Genomic DNA, 17,924 nt, shown 5'->3' on the forward strand with positions numbered 1-17,924 from the left:
CCTCACCATGATGGCCAAAGAATAACTCTCTGAAACTGAAAGCAAGTCACCCATTAAAGGCTTTCCTTTAGAGGTTAAGGGCACTGACTGCTCCTCCAGAGGTCCTGAGTTCAATTCCCAGCAACCACATGGTGGCTCACAACCATCTCTAATGCCCTCTTCTGGCCTGTAGGTGTACAGGTAGGCAAAGCACTGTATATATAATAATAAATAAGTAAATCTCTGTTTAAAAAGTTGCCTTGGTCATGGCGTCTCTTCACAGCAACAGAACAGTAATTAAGACACAGGCCCTTAGGCCAATTTCTTGATTGAGCATTCTTCTCAGCTATGTCTAGGTTTATATCATGCTGTGAAAATCTAAACAGCACAGGATCTTCTCATGCTGTGTCTGACATTTTGAACAGTTCTCTCTCTCTTAGCTGTTCAATTCCAATGGGCACTTACTTGCAGTGGGCAATGATGGACCTTTGGCTATCCTAACCACCCATGGTAAAAAAAAAATGTTTCATTATATGCCGCTGACCCTCAAATATCTCATGTATTTGCAAAAATGTTTGGAAAGCATCAGTTAAGGATGTTAAACAAAGATACCACATATAGGTTGAAAAAGCTACTTCTAGGTATCATAACACTACTACTGTTGCCAGGTCTAGTTTGCCATAGAGAGAAACTTACTTGTTTTGAAATAGGCTATGTTTCACAGAGATGCACTTACTTATAGAGATTAAGTTACTGTTGCCGAATATTTTGTGCAATGCTCAGACAAAAAGAGAAGGGAGTTAAACATCTATGTCATCCCCTTCAAGGCTCAAAAAACCATCACAGGAGAAGGTGGAGATAATGAAAAACAAAATCAGAGGAAGGACTTGACCATTGTATATTTCTTTTCACCACATTGAAGCATTACCTTCTGGAGGGAAAAGAGGAGCTCATATGATTCAGGATGCTAACAAACCTTAACAGCCTCAGGAAATGCCATGAAAGTTACAAAACTTAGAAAGAACTACCCCAAGATTGAATAATTGCTGAGGAGAGGATACTCTCCAAGTGGCCACCATGCCCTCAAATGGCTCAGGGTGCTCTGGGGACACAGTCTTCATTAGTCATAACCCATGATGGGGTAAGCTTTCTAGTGATATGGCTGCCATTAGGCAGTTATCTATGATCCTGTAACAAACCTCTCACCTATGTTGTTAGGAAAAGTATTGGCTCAGGAGCCCCACAACGAAGTTCTTAGCACAACAGAGATTTATTTGTCCCAGAGGGACATAGGGCAGGGAATAAAAGACAAAGACAGGAGCTAGAGGAAGAGGGAGAAGAAGGAAGAAAGGGAGAGGGGGAAGGAGTATTTGTCCCTGAAAAAGGAGAGAACAAAGGACTACCTCCAGATAGAGAGGTGATAGACATGGCCCATAGGCAAATGGCAGTTTATAAAGGTACAACAGGAAACCCTGTGTTAGGGTGTGATGTTTAATTTTAATTAGGCAGGTTAATTAGGTGAGCCAAAGGTAGATTTGATTGCTGGACTTCAATACTTTGATGGCTGGACCTTGGTAATCAGTCTCAGGAGGAGGAAGTGGCCAAATTCGGGAATAGGCCTTGGTGGCTAGCTTGGGGGAGGTAATCTAATGGTTTTTGGCCAGGCAGAGGGAATCAGGGAGAAGATTAAGGCCTGTCAGAGCCATGTTTTCTACACTTGATCTGACCAGAGTCCCTTCATTTGTTCCTTTTGGTAACCCCACTAAACTCATTGGTTCACAGAACTAGAGTTTGGTAAAATCATTTCTTTCATGTGTCATAGGTGCTCTATCTGGGGTAAAAGGAAGCTTTTCTTCTTTACAGGAAAACTCATCCAACAAGAAGAAAGTGACATTACATAATATGAAACTATATTATCTAGGTGAACATCTCAAATGATTTGAGTTCAGTTAAGGTTAGTCACATTCAGTGGGTGAAGGGAGAGACATGGAGACAGGACAAAGTAAAATAAAGCGTGATTTAGACACAGATGAGAGCGCTTTGGTGTGTAATATTTTTAAACTAGTATAAACAGGAGGTATCTCAATGGATAATGAATAACTCTAGAACACATTGTAGCTGGTAATGATCACTAGCCAAGATGGGTAACAGTAAGTGGGGCTTAAGTCTTTTTCATGGCTTGAAGCTATAATGGTGGATCTCAGAGCTTCCTAGACCACTTAGATCATCTAGAATCCCAAGAATAAATCCCACCATTTTGTGCTGTCACTGTTCTCTATAGAAACAGTGATGTCATGAATTTTAAGTTCTAATACCAGCTGGAAAGTAAGCCTTTAGGAGAATATGGAGGGTTGAGGAAAGACATAACATCTTGAGGCAGACTGGAAGAGTCATCGCAGCACCCAAAATCTCCAAAAGACACCATCCAAAGGTCTCAAATATTGCCTACTGTAATAGCACAAAGGTAAAGATGCCTTCTGGCTTCTTATTGGCTAGTATAGGAGGCTAGTAACTCATTAGCCATTAGAGGCTAAGGTAGCCTCTGGTTTTTAATTTTCATTTTATTTGAGGTAACTAAGAATGACTTTGGTCAAATTTCCTCTCTTTCAACATAAATCTAAACATCTCTTGCCATATAACTCTGGTGCTGTAGTGGGAAATTCAAAGAGAAGGAAATTAAACTGGGAAAACATTTCTGTTTGCAAAGACTGGGAGCAATTCTGTGTGTGAAAACTACAGTGCCCTACCAAACTGGTAATGAATGTGCTTATTCTCAAAGTCTGGTAGGAAAGGGAATGAGGTGCTTGAGACCAAGAGGTTGTGAACTGTGGAAAATGTTGTGAAATACATGTACCCTCTGAGACATAATGAAAATGTGCCCTACAGTAGGCAACTTGACCTACTTTGGACATGAAAAGGTTACTGAGTTTTCCAAGTGTGCCATGCCTCTGCTCAGGTTGCTACAGCATTGGGTATTGTGACTCAACAAAGACCCTTGTCATACCCCAGGGCCAGAGCCAGCAGGAAACAGCTTGGCCCATCAGTCTGGTCTAACAGCTGACCGGGGTGGCAGCTAGCTGCAAGTGCCTAAGAACTTGGCACTGCCCACTTCCATCTAAAGGGGCACATCTCCCTTCTGGGTGGCACACATTCAGTCAAAGGTCCAAAACAACTCTATCATCAAGGTAATGAGTTTATTCATCTTACTTTTTACAGGTTTTTAAGATCCAGATCTCACAAGGAATCTCTTAGCTTCCGACTTTTTTGTAGCTAGTAGTTGTTCACTAGCTCTTCAAAAAAGAAACCCTCTCATCTGAGGGTGTAAAGCCTTTTTCTGTGAACTTTTCAAAGTTTTGTAGAGGTTCTTAATTGGAAATATCCCCAAAAGAACACAGGGTGGAAGAGGGAGGAAGAAAAGATGGGGGAAAGAGAGATGAAAGAGGGAAGAAGTGAAGGAAAGAGAAAGGGAAAGAGAAGGGGGAAGAGGGATAGAAGCAAAGATGGGGAGAAGGAAGGGAAGAGGGAAGGAAAGGGCAGATGGGGAGGGGGAAAGGGCGGTTAGAGAGAGGAAGGCAAACAGGAGGAAAGGGGAGAGGGAGTTAGAGGGAGGAAGGGAGATGGATAAGGGAGGGAGAGAGAAAATGGAGAAGGGGGAATAGAGGAAAGAAGGATAAAGAGAGGGAAGGAGGAAGGTTGAGGAGAGGGAAGATAGAAAATGGAGAGAGATAGGGGAAGAGGATGGAGGAAGGAGGGGTAAAGGAGAGGGAGGGGAGGGAGGGATCAAGAGGGAGGAGGGAGGGAGGAGGGAGAATAAAGGGTGGAGGAGAGAGTGTAAGAAGGAGGGGAGGGAGGGATCAAGAGGGAGGAGGGAGGGAGGAGGGAGAATAAAAGGGGAGGAGGGAGTGTAAGAGGGAGGAGAGGGAGTAAGGATGAAGAGAAGGAGGAGGAGGGAGGGGAGGGAGGAGGGAGGGGAGGGAGGAGGGAGGAGGGAGGGAGCAGGGAGGAGGGAGGGGAGGGAGGAGGGAGGAGGGAGGGGAGGGAGGAGGGAGGAGGAGGGAGGATGGAAGAGGGAGGAGGGAGTTGGGAGGGGAGGGAGGAGGGAGGGGAGAGAAGAGGGAGGAGGGAGGGGAGGGAGGAGGGAGGAGGAGGGAGGATGAAAGAGGGAGGAGGGAGTTGGGAGTGGAGAGAGGAGGGAGGGGAGAGAAGAGGGAGTGGAGGGAGGAGGGAGTGGAGAGAGGAGAGAGGGGAGGGAGTGGAGAGAGGAGGGAGGAGGGAGGGGAGGGAGGAGGAGGGAGGATGAAAGAGGGAGGAGGGAGTTGGGAGTGGAGGGAGGAGGGTGGGGAGAGAAGAGGGAGTGGAGGGAGGAGGGAGTGGAGAGAGGAGAGAGGGGAGGGAGTGGAGAGAGGAGGGAGGAGGGAGGGGAGGGAGGAGGGAGGAGGAGGGAGGATGGAAGAGGGAGGAGGGAGTTGGGAGTGGAGGGAGGAGGGAGGGGAGAGAAGAGGGAGTGGAGGGAGTGGAGGGAGGAGGGAGTGGAGAGAGGAGGGAGGGGAGGGAGGAGGGAGGGGAGGGAAGAGGGAGGGGAGAGAAGAGGGAGGGGAGAGAGGAGGGAGTGGAGAGAGGAGGGAGGGGAGAGAGGAGGGAGGGGAGAGAGGAGGGAGGGGAAGGAGTGGAGAGAGGAGGGAGGGGAGGGAGGAGGGAGGGGATGGAGGAGGGAGTGGAGGGAGGGGAGAGATGAGGGAGTGGAGGGAGGAGGGAGGGAAGGGAGGAGGGAGGGGAGGGAGGAGGGAGGGGAGGGAAGAGGGAGGGGAGAGAAGAGGGAGTGGAGGGAGGAGGGAGGGGAGAGAGGAGGGAGGGGAGAGAGGGGATGGAGGAGGGAAGGGAGGGCGGAGGGAGAGGAAAGAGGAGGGAGGAGGGAGGGGAGGAAGGAAAGAGAGTAGGAAAGAAGGATGAAGAGAGGGAGGAGGGAGAATAAAGGGAGGGAGGAGTAAAATCTAAAGCAAGCCCCAGATACCAAAACACAATACAAATAAGTTGTCAACTGGTCTTAACAGGAAAATTTTATTACTAACTTCTTCAGTTGTCTTTGTACTTTTGCTTCCAGGCTGGGTGGGGAAAGTAGAATTGTAGGGAGTCTGCAGCAACTTTCTTCTTTCTAAAATAAATTTAAAAATAAATAAATGAATAAATAAATAAATAATTTGATTCTTTCAGAACCTGGTGTCGCTTCTCTAAGACATTTATCTTCTGATTCTCCATGTCAGGCTGTTGGTTTTCTTGGAATACTTTGTGAAATTGCTATTTAGTTAGAACGATATGAAATATAACCCCTAGTCTCTGGACTTAAAGTTGCTTCCTCATTCAGCTTCAAACATTTCAGCATCATTCCCCACTCCCATATCTTTCCTTCTCTGTGGCTCTTAGCCTAAACCTCTAAGATACACAGATGGGTATCGGGGGCCCCCAAGAGTTTTCTTTAAACTGACTTCAGTTTATAAACCTCATATAAGACTTATATTTCTTTTGCTTTTTCCTGTAGATGTCTGACGATATTGACTGGTTACACAGCCGCAGGGGCGTGTGCAAGGTAGATCTTTACAGCCCAAAAGGACAACAAGATCAGGACCGAAAAGTGGTAAGATACAAACTGACTCCAAGGAGTAGAAACATTTTGCATATGGGTATAGATATGCTGGAGCCCTAGATAAACATATGGAAGCTGATAGGTGGCTTCTCTAAGCATCCAAGCTCAGGAAGGGCTTTCAGGTGAATCAAAGGAGGGGCAGAGTGAGGATTGATGTAAGTCAACTGGAGATGGGAGAGAGGACTATGAGGGAGGGAGGAGTCTGCAGGGAGGGTGGAGCCTAAGGATGGAGGGTGGGGCCTAAGAGGGAGGGGCCTGAGGGGCCAGGGCTAAGAGGGAGGAGCCAGTGAGGGGAGGGGCTTATTTGGGGAGGACCTTAAGAAGGGCGGAGCATAAAGGACGCAGAGTGGAGCCTAAGAGGAGGGAGGGGTTAAGAGGGAAGGGGCCAGGAGAGACAGGGCCTAAGATGGAGAGACTTGAGGGGCAGGGGCTAAGAGTTTGGGGCCAGGGAGGGGAGGGGTCTATGTGGTAAGGAACCTAATAGGGGCGGGACATAAGGGGGTGGAGCCTATGAGGAAGCAAGGCCTGAAGGGAGGGGGCTAAGAGGAAGGAGCCAGTGAGGGGAGGGGCCTAGCAGAGAGGAGCCTAAAAGGGGCAGAGCCTAAGAGGAGGGAGGGGCTAAGACAGGAGGGCTCCAGGAGGGGAGGGGCCTAAGAGTAAGAGACATGAGAGGGGTGGGGGCAAAGAGGGTGGGGTCAGGGAGGGGAAGGGCTTATTTGGGGAGGAGCCTAAAGGACGCAAAATGGAGCCTAAGAGGAGGGAGGGGCTAAGATGGGAGGGGCCAGGAGAGGCAGGTCCTAAGATGAAGAGACCTGAGGGGCAGGGGCTAAGAGGTTGAGGCCAGGGAGGGGAGGGTTCTATGTGGTGAGGAACCTAATAGGGGCGGGACATAAGGGGGTGGAGCCTATGAGGAAGCAAGACCTGAAGGGAGGGGGCTAAGAGGAAGAAGCCAGTGAGGCAAGGGCCCTATGCAGAGAGGAGCCTAAAAGGGGCAGAGCCTAAGAGGAGGGAGGGGCTAAGACAGGAGGGCTCCAGGAGGGGAGGGGCCTAAGAAGAAGAGACCTGAGAGGGGTGGGGGCTAAGAGGGTGGGATCACGGAGGGGAGGGGCTTTTGTGGGGAGGAGCCTCAGAGGGGTGGAGCTTGAGAGGAGGGAGGATGAAGTCTAAGAGGAGGGAGGGGCTAAGAGAGGAGGGTGCCAGGAGGGGAGGAGCCTAAGAGGGAGGGGCCTGAGAGGGGCGGGGGCTATGAGGGAGGAACCAAGGGAGAGGTCTATGTGGAAGCTGCCTAAGAGGGGTGGGGACTAAGAGGAGGGAGGGTGAAGCCTAAGAGGAGGGAGGGGCTAAGAGAGGAGAGGGCCAGGAGGGTAGCGGCTTAAGAGGGAGGGGCAAGATAGGGGTGGGGGCTAAGAGGGAAGAACCAAGGTGGGGAGAGGTCTATTTGGTGAGGAGGCTACGATGGGTGGGACCTAAGGGGGTGGAGCCTATAAGGGAGAAAAGCCTGAAAGGTGGGGCTAAAAGGCAGGGTCTGTAGGGGGAGGGGCCTATGGGGAGAAGAGCCTCAGAGGGGTGGAGCCTGAGAGGAGGGAGGGTGAAGTCTAAGAGGAGGCAGGGGCTAAGAGAAGAGGGGGCCAGAAGGGGAAGGAGCCTAAGATGGAGGGTCCTGAGGGGGCGGGGGTTAAGAGGGAGGAACCAGAGGAGAGGCCTATGTGGGAAGTTGCCTAAGAGGGGTGGGGCCTCAGAGGAGTAAGGGTGAAGCCTAGGAGGAGGGAGGGGCTAAGAGAGGAGAGGGCCAAAGGGGAGGGGCTTAAGAGGGCAGGGCCTGAGATGGGGCAGGGGCTAAGAGGGAAGAACCGGGGTGGCGAGGGGTCTATTTGGTGAGGAGCCTAAGATGGGTGGGGCCTAAGGGGGTGGAGCCTATAAGGGAGAAAGGCCTGAGAGAGGTGGGGCTAAGAGGGAGGGGCTGTGGTGGAGGGGCCTATGGGGAGGGTAGCATAAGAGGGGCGGAGCCTAATAAGAGAGAGGGGCTAAGAGAGGAGGGGGCCAGGAGGGGAGAGGCCTAAGAGGGAGAAACCAGAGAGGGGAGTAGGCTAAAAGGGTGGGGCCAGGGATGGGAGGGGTCTATGTGGTAAGGAACCTAAGAGGGGTGGGACATAAGGGGGTGGATCCTAAGAGGAGCAAGGCCTGAGGGGTGGGGCTAAGAGGAAGGAGCCAGTGAGGGGAGGGGCCTATGCAGAGAGGAGCCTAAGAGGGGCAGAGCCTAAAAAGAGGGAGGGGCTAAAACAGGAGTGATCTAGGAGGGGAGGGGCCTAAAAGGGAGGGATGTGTGAGGGCAGAGGACTAAGAGGGTGGGGTCAGTGGGGGGAGGGGCCTATGTGGAGAAGAGCCTCAGAGGGGTGGAGCCTGAGAGGAGGGAGGGTAAAGTCTAAAAGAAGGGTGGGGCTAAAAGAGGAGTGGGCCAGAAGGGGGAGGAGCCTAAAAGGAAGGGGCCTGAGGGGGCGGGGGTTAAGAGGGAGTAACCAGGGGAGTGGCCTATGTGGGAAGTTGCCTAAGAGGGGCGGGGCCTAAGAGGAGTAAGGGTGAAGCCTAGGAGGAGGGAGGGGCTAAGAAGGAGAGGGCCAGGAGGGAAGGGGCTTATGAGGGAGGGGCCTGAGAGGGGCAGGGCCTGAGAGCAGGTGGGTGGGGTCTATGGGGGAGGAGCCTAAGAGGGGATGAACCTAAGAAGAGGGAGGGCCTAAGAGAGGAGGGGCCCAGACAGGGAGGGGCCTAGGAGGGAGGGAACTGAGAGGGGCATGGACTAAGAGCTTTGGGACTAAGAGCACTAAGAGTAAGGGGAGGGGCTCTTATGGGGAGGAGACTTAGAGGGGTGGAGCTTGAGAAGAGGGCAGATGAAGCCTAAAAGGAGGGAGGGGCCACGAGGGCAAGTGTCAGAAGGGGAGGTTCTAGGAGGGGAGGGGCCTGAGAGGGACAGGAACTAAAAGAGAGGGGCCGGGGAAGGGTGGGGTCTATGTGGCGAGGAGCATAAGAGGGGGAGGGCCTAAGGGAATGGAGCCTAAGAGCGAGCAAGGCCAGAGAGGGGTGGGAGCGAAGAGGGAGGAGCCCAGGAAGGGAGTGACATTGCAGAAAGGAGCCTAAGAGGGTGGAGCCTAAGAGGAGGGAGGGGCTAAGACGACATGGGCCAGGAGAGGCGGGGCCTAAGAGGGAGGGGCCTGAGGGGCAGGGGCTAAGAGGGAGGAGCTGGGGAGGGGCAGGGCCTATGCATAGAGGAGCATAAGGGAGATAGAGCCTAAGAGGAGGGAAGGGCTAAGAGAGGAGGGTGCCAGGAGGGGAGGAGCCTAAGAGCGTGGGGCCTGAGAGGGGCAGGGGCTATGAGGGAAGAAGCAAGGGAGAGGCCTATGTGGGGAGTTGCCTAAGAGGGCATGGCCTAAAAGGAGGGAGGGTGAAGCCTAAGAGGAGGGAGGGGCTAAGAGAGGAGGGTGCAAGGAGGGGAGGAGCCTAAGAGGGAGAGGCCTAAGAGGAGCGGGGGCTATGAGGGAGAAACCAGGGGAGAGGCCTATGTGGGGAGTTGCCTAAGAGGGGCAGGGCCTAAAAGGAGGAAGAGTGAAGCCTAAGAGGAGTGAGGGGCTAAAAGATGAGGGTGCCAGGAGGGGAGGGGCTTAAGACGGAGTGGTCTTGAGATGGGTGGGGGGCTAAGAGGGAAGAGCCAGGGAGAGGAGGGTTCTACATGGTGAGGTGCCTAAGATGGGCAGGGCCTAAGGGGGTGGAGCCTATGAGAGAGCAAGGCCTGAGAGAGATGGGGTTAAGGGGGAGGAGCTTTTGGGGGAGAGGCCTTTGGGGAGAGGAGCCTAAGAGGGGTGGAGCCTAAGAGGAGGGAGGGACTAAGAGAGGAGGGTGCCAGGAGGGGAGAAGCCTAAGAGGGAGGGACCTGAGAGAAGTGTGGGCTAGGAGGGTGAGGTCAGGGAAGGGAGTTGACTATGTGTGGAGGAGCCTCAGAGGGGTGGAGCCTGAGAGGAGGGAGGGTGAATGCTAAGAAGAGGGAGGGACTAAGAGATGAAGGGGTCAGGAGTGGAGGAGCCTAAGAGGGAGGGGCATGAGAGGAACTGGGGCTAAGAGGGAGGAACCAGGGGAGAGGCCTATATGGGGAGTCGCCTAAGAGGAGCAGGGCCTAAGAGGAAGGAGGGTGAAGCCTAAGAGGAAGGTGTGGCTAAGAAAGGAGGAGGCCAGGAGGGGAGGGGCTTAAAAGGGAGGGGCCTGAGAGGGGCGGGGGCTAAGAGGAAATAGCTGGGTAAGGGAGGGGTCTATGTGATGAGGATCCTAAGATGGGCGGGGCCTAAGGGGTGGAGCCTATGAGGGGAAAAGGCCTGAGAGGTGGGGCTAAAGGGGAGGAGCTTTTGAGGGTGGGCCTATGGGGAGAGGAGCCTAAGAGGGGTGGAGCCTAGGAGGAGGGAGGGGCTAAGAGAGGAGGGTGCCAGGAGGGGAGAAGCCTAAGAAGGAGGGACCTGAGAGGGGTGAGGGCTAACTGGGTGGGACCAGTGAGAGGAAGGGCCTATGTGGGGAAGAACCTCAGAGAGGTGGAGCCTGAGAGGAAGGAGGGTTAAGGCTAAGAGGAGGGAGGGGATAAGAGAGGAGGGTGCCAGGAGGGGAGAAGCCTAAGAAGGAGGGACCTGAGAGGGGTGAGGGCTAAGTGGGCGGGACCAGTGAGAGGAAGGGCCTATGTGGGGAAGAACCTCAGAGAGGTGGAGCCTGAGAGGAAGGAGGGTTAAGGCTAAGAGGAGGGAGGGGCTAAGAGAGGAGGGTGCTAGGATGGGAGGAGCCTAAGAGGGAAGGGCCTGAGGGGGGCGGGGGCTAAGAGGGAGAAAACAGGGGAGAAGCTTATGTGGGGAGTTGCCTCAGAGGGGCGGAGCCTAAGAGGAGGGAGGGTACAGCCTAAGAGAAGGGAGGGGCTAAGAGAGGAGAAGGCCAGGAAGGGAGAGGCTTAAGAGGGACCACTCTGAGATGGGCTGGGGCTAAGAGGGAAGAGCTGGGGAGGGGGTGAGTATCCTAAGGTTGGCTGGGACTAAGGAGGTGGAGCCTATAAGGGATAACGGCCTGAGAGAGGTGGGGCTAAGAGGAAGGGGCCAGGAGGGGAGAGGCCTAAGAGGGAGGGACCTGAGAGGGGTGGGGCCTAAGAGGGTAGGGCCAGTGAGGGGCGGGGCTTATGTAGGGAGGCACCTCAGAGAAGTGGAGCCTGAGAGGAAGGAGAGTGAATTCTAAGGAGGGCGGAGCCAAGAAGGTAAGGGTCAGAAGGGGATGTTCCAGGAGGGGAGGGGCCTATGGGGAGAGGAGCCTAAGAGGGGCAGAGCCTAAGAGGGGGGAGGGGCTAAGAGGAGGGAGGGGCTAAGAGGAGAGGCCTACGGGGGAAAGGAGCCTAAGAGGGGTGGAGCCTAAGAGGAGGGAGGGGCTAAGAGAGGAGGGGGCCAGGAGAGGAGGGGCCTAAGAGGGTGGAGCCTATGAGGGAGAAAGGCCTAAGAGGGGTGGAGCCTAAGACGGAGGAACCAGGAGAGATGCCTATAGTGGGAGGAGCCTAAGAGGGGCAAGGTCTAAAAGGGCTGAAGCCTATGAGGGATCAGGGCCTGAGAGGGGTGGAGCCTAAGATAGGGAAGAGTATAAGAGGAGGGAGGAGTAGTGGTTGTCTAGTAGCTAGGCTCTATTACCTAATACAAAAGTCATGTTTAGCTACCAGTAAGTGCACTGGGTCCACTCAGGAGGGTAATTTACTTCAACTATTTCATGCTGTCTCCCAAATTTCAAATTATTTGGATCATATTTCACTTTTTCATCCTGATCAAGCACCATCCATTTTATTAGTTACTTAATGTATAATGTTTGTAACATCAAAAATAATTTATATTTAAGCATGACTATCACTCTACACAACAGTTTCACAACACCACAAGCTTCATTTTCTACTACAATGTACCTATTAAATGCGGAAATGTTTACCCATGTACTACTAAAACATCTACTACTATCAACAGTAAAATAGCACATCTTGAGAAAGACCCATGAAGTAAAGAATGCCCTAAATTTCCAGTTAGGGAAATTCAAATTCTGGTACAAAAATCAGCCTTTTCACTTGTGCCAGTAGGGCCATGCTTTCTCAGGTGTTTTTTCCAATCAATATTTATGAACATTTTCTTCTGAACCACTCTCTTTTGTGCCACATTCTGCATAGAAACTTACAACATCAGTTAATTTCCCCAAGAATCCCATGAGGTAAGTGCTATCTATTATCTCCAAGAAAGAAATTAATGACCTTTAGAGTTTATCTAAATTTGCCCTCTTAATTTTATACAGATATGCTTTGTGGATGTGTCCACCCTGAATGTCGAAGATTCAGATTCCCAGGTGGGTATTTTCTGTTCAAAGTCAGAGAAACTGAGATGAGAAGGGCTTTCCATGAAGTCTGAGGAAAGGGAAAGGGTGAGGCAAGAGAGGTAGAGGGGAGGCAGGCGGAAGGCCCAGGGTCTCTGGTTCTGAATTTATTGTCCTTCTTGATAACAACTTTCATTTTAGAAACCACTTATATCATTGGCCGGGCTAGGTAAAAGCATGGATATAGAGAATGTGTCCCAAAAAGGTGGTAAGCAACAAAATATGGCCCGTGGGACTAATAGTCTTGAGTGTCATCTAGGCTAGATTAGCCATTTGTGAAAATAATCTTGTCTCATTCATCAAAATTTTATAGCATCAAAACTCCACCTTTCCTGGAGAACCAAAAGGATGGTGGGAGACGTGACCTTCATGCTGTGAAGCTGTAGCCCAAAGGGTGGGGCAGCATGGAAAAATCTTGGAGAAATTGAACTTTTCATTAACAGTCTCACCCTTTAACTCCACAGGGTGCTGCTGGTTCCAGGTCAGAAGGCGAATTGAATCTGGAGAATCTGGAAGATAAAGAGATTATCGTGATCAAGGACACTGAAAAACAAGACCAGTCTAAGGTAACCTAGCTTCTGAGGTTATCACTCCTAGTTTCTAGGGCCAATCTTAACTCTGAAGGCTCTGGCCAAGGAGATGGGTGTCCAACAGGTACACCAACCTGAAACACATGACATTCTAGAAAACACAGGACTAAGTTCAGGGCTATAGTAAGGTCCATGCGTACTTTTTTAAAATGGTGTTCATTAATTGCAAAGCTTCAGACCACCGCCCCTTCCCTTGTAGGTATCTACTCCAAGCAGAACTTTGCTATTCTTGTTCTGAGAAAGATGCACACTTTGTATCAATCTTTGCAATGATCCTTGCTAACTTGTTCATGTGTCTCGTTATCACCCACCACTCAGTATGGAAAGATATGGAACAGAGAAAACACAGAAGAACCGGGAATTCGAGTGCCTAGGAGATTACACACACAAGCTGTTGAGAAGGTTCAAATTAGAAGCAATTAGACTTGAATGCTATGATCACAGGCCAATCCATTGATTTTTGTGTATTTTGAATTGTATCTGTTAGGGTCACTGTTTAGGGGGAGTACTGAAACACACCCACCTTCCTATAAGCCTGGGCTGACAGGTAATGGAAAGGATGTTTGGCTTCAATGCAAAGAAGTCTAATGCCTTCTGTGCCCTGTCTCTGGGCTCATATGTTATAAGCAAAACACCATTTATGATCTCAGACATATTTAGAATGAGGCCAGTGGCCCTGAAAGAAGAAAAACAAATCACAAAACTCTTCAAAGTTTTAGGAACTATTTAGGGGTGGCCAGTTGCCTCATGTAGTCTTAAGAAAGGTACAACTTGGGGCTGGAGAGATGCCCCAGAGGTGAATAGTATTGGCAGTTCTTCTAGAGAACTCAGTTTTGATACCCAGCACCCACATGATGTTTCAACTCCAGTTCCAAGAGGTCTGGTACACTTTCCTGACCTCCACAGGCAGAAGGTATGTAAATGATGAGACATCACATTTATAAACATATACACATTGATAAATATACTGACATTTACATATACACTCAACATATATACAAAGGCATGCAGTCAGATGCACTCATGTGTCCACATGTGGCAAACATAAACACCCACATTAACATTAATGTACAAAATGCATAATCATACACCAATGTACATTAACACATATAAGCCTTGACCAGAACACAATGACCCTAAAAAATTCAGAACTTACACACATTTATAAAAGCATATGGGAAAGACCTTGTGACAATATGCAATCATGACTGACATGCATACATACATAAAAACTTAGATAAATTAACACATATTCACTAACACACTTGTTTGATAGTTTGATACACACATTTACACAAATGCAATTATAAACCTACTTATGTTATTCACCTACATACTCAAAGCACCTCTAGAATGCGCATACACATTATCAAATACTTATAGATCTTTTAAGTATAGACTAAACTACATGTAATTATTTTAAACATTAACATATTATTGGAACTGACAGTGGTGTCTACACATTCACACATATTGACATATATAAGTGTATTTTTCCATTCACTAGTATGTACAAAATGCATGCTTGTGCTGGCTTACACAGTAGAGATACACAATAGGTAGTGATGTCAACACATTATTATATATGGTTACACATAGCCATACTAATATGTATACATACATATAATAGCACAGTGCTTGAATGTTTATTGATGGATATTATTAGATGCTAATAAAGTGAAACGGTCCGATCTCTGCATTACTTATAAGCTATTGCTTCTAACAACCAGAAAACAGGTCAGAAGTAGCCTACCCAAACCCTTCAAACTCTTATGGAGAGGTGTTCTTCTTTTTCTAGACGGAGGGGTCTGTGTGCCTTTTCAAACAAGCTCCCTCTGATCCCATAAGTGTCCTCAATTGGCTCCTCAATGATCTCCAGAAGTATGCCTTGGGTTTCCAACATGCATTAAGCCCCTCAGCCTCTAGCTGTAAGCATAAAGTAGGAGACCTAGAGGGAGAATATCACAGAATACCCTCTGAGAACTGCTACAGTGTGTACGCCGATCAACTGAACATGGATTATCTGAACAAAGGGCCTCAAAGCCTACGTCTAGAAACGGCAGCATCCAAAAACACCAACAATAACCAAAGTCCCTCAAATCCTGCAGCCAAATCTCCTAGCAATCAGAGGTCAATTGCCACTCCTGATGGAGAATGTTCTATGGACGACCTTTCCTTCTATGTCAACCGGTTGTCTTCTCTGGTAATCCAAATGGCCCGTAAGGAAATCAAGGACAAATTGGAAGGTGGAAGCAAATGCCTCCACCATTCAATGTATACAACCACAGGAGAAAAAGGGAAAACCAGCCCCCGAAGTGCTGTCAGCAAAATCGCTTCTGAGATGGCCCATGAGGCTGTAGAACTGACCTCAGCAGAAATGCGTGGCAATGGGGAGGAATGCAGAGATGGTGGCCGGAAAGGCTTTCTGTATAGTGAATTATCTAACAAGAACAAGTGTGGAGAAAAGCAGATGTGCCCAAAAGACAGCAAAGAATTTGCAGATTCCATCAGCAAGGGGCTTATGGTTTATGCAAATCAGGTGGCATCTGACATGATGGTTTCTGTTATGAAAACTTTGAAGGTGCACAGCTGTGGGAAGCCAATTCCAGCTTGTGTGGTCCTGAAGAGGGTACTACTAAAGCACACCAAGGAAATTGTGTCTGATCTCATTGATTCATGCATGAAGAACTTGCATAACATAACCGGAGTCCTGATGACAGATTCAGACTTCGTCTCTGCTGTCAAGAGGAATCTTTTCAATCATGGTAAACAAAATGCTGCAGACATCATGGAGGCCATGCTAAAGCGTCTCGTCAGTGCTCTTCTTGGTGAGAAGAAGGAGACTAAATCTCAGAGTCTGGCATATGCAACCTTGAAAGCTGGAACTCATGATCCCAAATGCAAGAATCAGAGCCTTGAGTTCTCAGCTATGAAAGCTGAAATGAAAGGAAAAGATAAATGTAAACCCAAAACAGATCCCTGCTGCAAATCACTGACAAGTGCTGAGAAAGTCAGCGAACATATCCTTAAAGAGAGCCTGACCATGTGGAACCAGAAGCAAGGAAACCAAGGCAGGACGACTAATAAAGTATGCACCACTAAAGATGAGAAGAGAGAAAAGCTCAGTCCTTCTACCGACTCACTGGCCAAAGACCTGATTGTCTCTGCCCTTATGCTCATCCAATACCATCTCACCCAACAAGCTAAGGGCAAAGATCCATGTGAAGAAGACTGCCCTGGTTCCTCCATGGGGTACATGTCCCAAAGCGCACAATATGAGAAGTGTGGAGGTGGCCAAAGTGCTAAGTCACTTTCAATGAAGCACTTTGAATCTCGTGGAGCTCCTGGACCATCTGCATGTGCGAAAGAAACTCAACTGGATTCTCAGAAGATGGATATGTCAAACATGGTTCTGTCCCTGATTCAGAAACTTCTTAGCGAGAGCCCTTTCAGCTGTGATGAAGCATCTGAAAGTGAGAATAAGCGCTGTTCTGATCCTAGATCGAGCAAAGGAGCTGCCATGCCCAAGAGATCTGAAGATCAATGCCAAGACAGTGCAGAACTGGACTTCATCAGTGGGATGAAGCAAATGAACCGCCAATTTATAGACCAACTGGTCGAATCCGTGATGAAACTGTGCCTGATCATGGCTAAGTACAGCAACAATGGAGCCGCCCTAGCTGAGCTGGAAGAACAAGCAGCCCTGGCAGCTGGTGGCTCACGATGTGGCCGTGAAGGTGCGATGTCACAAAACTATCAAGATGCTCCTGGCCCTGAAGTTATCGTCAACAATCAATGCTCTACAAGTAACTTGCAGAAGCAGCTGCAGGCTGTCCTGCAATGGATTGCAGCCTCTCAGTTTAACGTGCCCATGCTCTACTTCATGGGAGATGATGATGGACAACTAGAGAAGGTAAGAAATGTATTCAGACCCAAGACATTAAAGATAGGATGAGTATATGTGAGCAGGCTAGCAGTCGTACATAACCACAGTCTCAATCTCTACACACACACACACACACACACTATTGCAGTTTCCACATTTTCAGTATAGAAGTTGAAATGAAATCATTCCACCCATCTCACAGGGTTTTGAAGGGAAGGAGAGTAATGGCAACCTCAGACCTTGACCTAGAAATCTGCACAGACTACCTTCATATGAGGGTCTGTGACCTGGTGGGAAGTACTCAGTGAACACAGCTTAGTTTCAGAAGGCTCTGTGACATGACTTTAAGGTAGTGGGCAGGCACAGGGAGATGCTGGTTCATGTTGCCCAGTGGGTCTTCTTTCTGAAAAGTTATCAGCTTACTCAGGCTAACTCTGTGCTCTTCACAGCTCCCTGAAGTTTCAGCCAAGGCAGCAGAGAAAGGCTACAGTGTAGGAGATCTTCTTCAGGAGGTCATGAAGTTTGCCAAGGAACGACAACTGGATGAAGCCGTGGGTAACATGGCTAGAAAGCAACTGCTAGACTGGCTTCTCGCTAACCTGTAAGCTGAAAACTCCTTTGACTCCCCTCCATCATCCTCTCCCCGGCAGCAATTCCACCCCAGCTGGACCCACTCTCACCACCAGGCTTAACTGCACAATTGCGATCACATTTACCAATACATCTGAGCAGTTGCACTGTGAAAATACTGGGTGCCCTTGCTGGGCAACATGAATAAAAAAAAAATTCAAACATTTGTTGTCATGTTGTTCATGATATTGGAGGAAAGGTAGTAGGGATCCTGGGAAGGGTAGGTGTCTATTGGCAAGGAGCCTAAGAAGGGTGGGGCCTAAGGAGGTATAGTCTATGAGGGAGCAAGGTCTGATAAGGGCGGGGGCTAAGAGTGAGGAAACCAGGGGAGAGTTGCCTATGTGGGGAGCTGCCTAAGAGGGGCTGAGCCGAAGAGGAGGGAGGGTGAAGCCGAAGAGGAGGGAGGAGCTAAGAGGAGGGTGCCAGAAGGGGAGGGGCTTAAGAGGGAGGGGCCTGAAATGGGCGGGGGCTAAGAGGGATGAGCTGGGGAATGGAGGGGTCTATGTGGTGAGGAGCCTAAGATGGGCGGGGCCTAAAGGGTGGAGCCTATGAGGGAGACAGGCCTGAGAGGTGGGGCTAAGAGGGAGGAGCTATGGGTGGGAGGGGCCTATGGAGAGGAATCTAAGAGAGGCAGAGTGTAAGAGGAGGGAGGGGCTAAAAGAGGAGGGGCCCAAGAGGGGAGAAGCCTAAGAGGGAGGGGCCTGAGAGGGGTGGGGGCTATGAGGGAGGAACCAGGGGAGAGGCCTATGTAGGGAGATGCCTAAGAAGGGTGGGGCCTAAGAGGAGG

General features: G+C 49.8%; 1 protein-coding gene across 2 annotated transcripts; it reads left to right on the top strand.

Moving 5' to 3' along the window:
• The first annotated feature begins 2,302 nt into the window (after positions 1-2,302).
• On the top strand, positions 2,303-17,281 carry AKAP4 (A-kinase anchoring protein 4). 2 transcript variants are annotated; one of them, XM_084789301.1, is made up of 6 exons: positions 2,303-2,443; positions 5,516-5,611; positions 11,954-12,004; positions 12,496-12,597; positions 14,420-16,534; positions 16,957-17,281. In XM_084789301.1, the coding sequence occupies exons 2-6, from the start codon at positions 5,516-5,518 to the stop codon at positions 17,110-17,112; spliced, it is 2,520 nt and encodes an 839-aa protein (XP_084645427.1). In that variant the 5' UTR covers positions 2,303-2,443; the 3' UTR covers positions 17,113-17,281. The 2 variants fall into 2 exon arrangements, with proteins under 2 accessions (XP_084645427.1, XP_084645426.1); XM_084789300.1 differs by lacking the exon at positions 2,303-2,443 and adding an exon at positions 3,006-3,164.
• The last annotated feature ends 643 nt before the right edge of the window (positions 17,282-17,924 follow it).

This window comes from Acomys minous (genome assembly GCF_964271855.1).
Source record: "Acomys minous genome assembly, chromosome: 7".
Lineage (NCBI taxonomy): Eukaryota > Metazoa > Chordata > Mammalia > Rodentia > Muridae > Acomys > Acomys minous.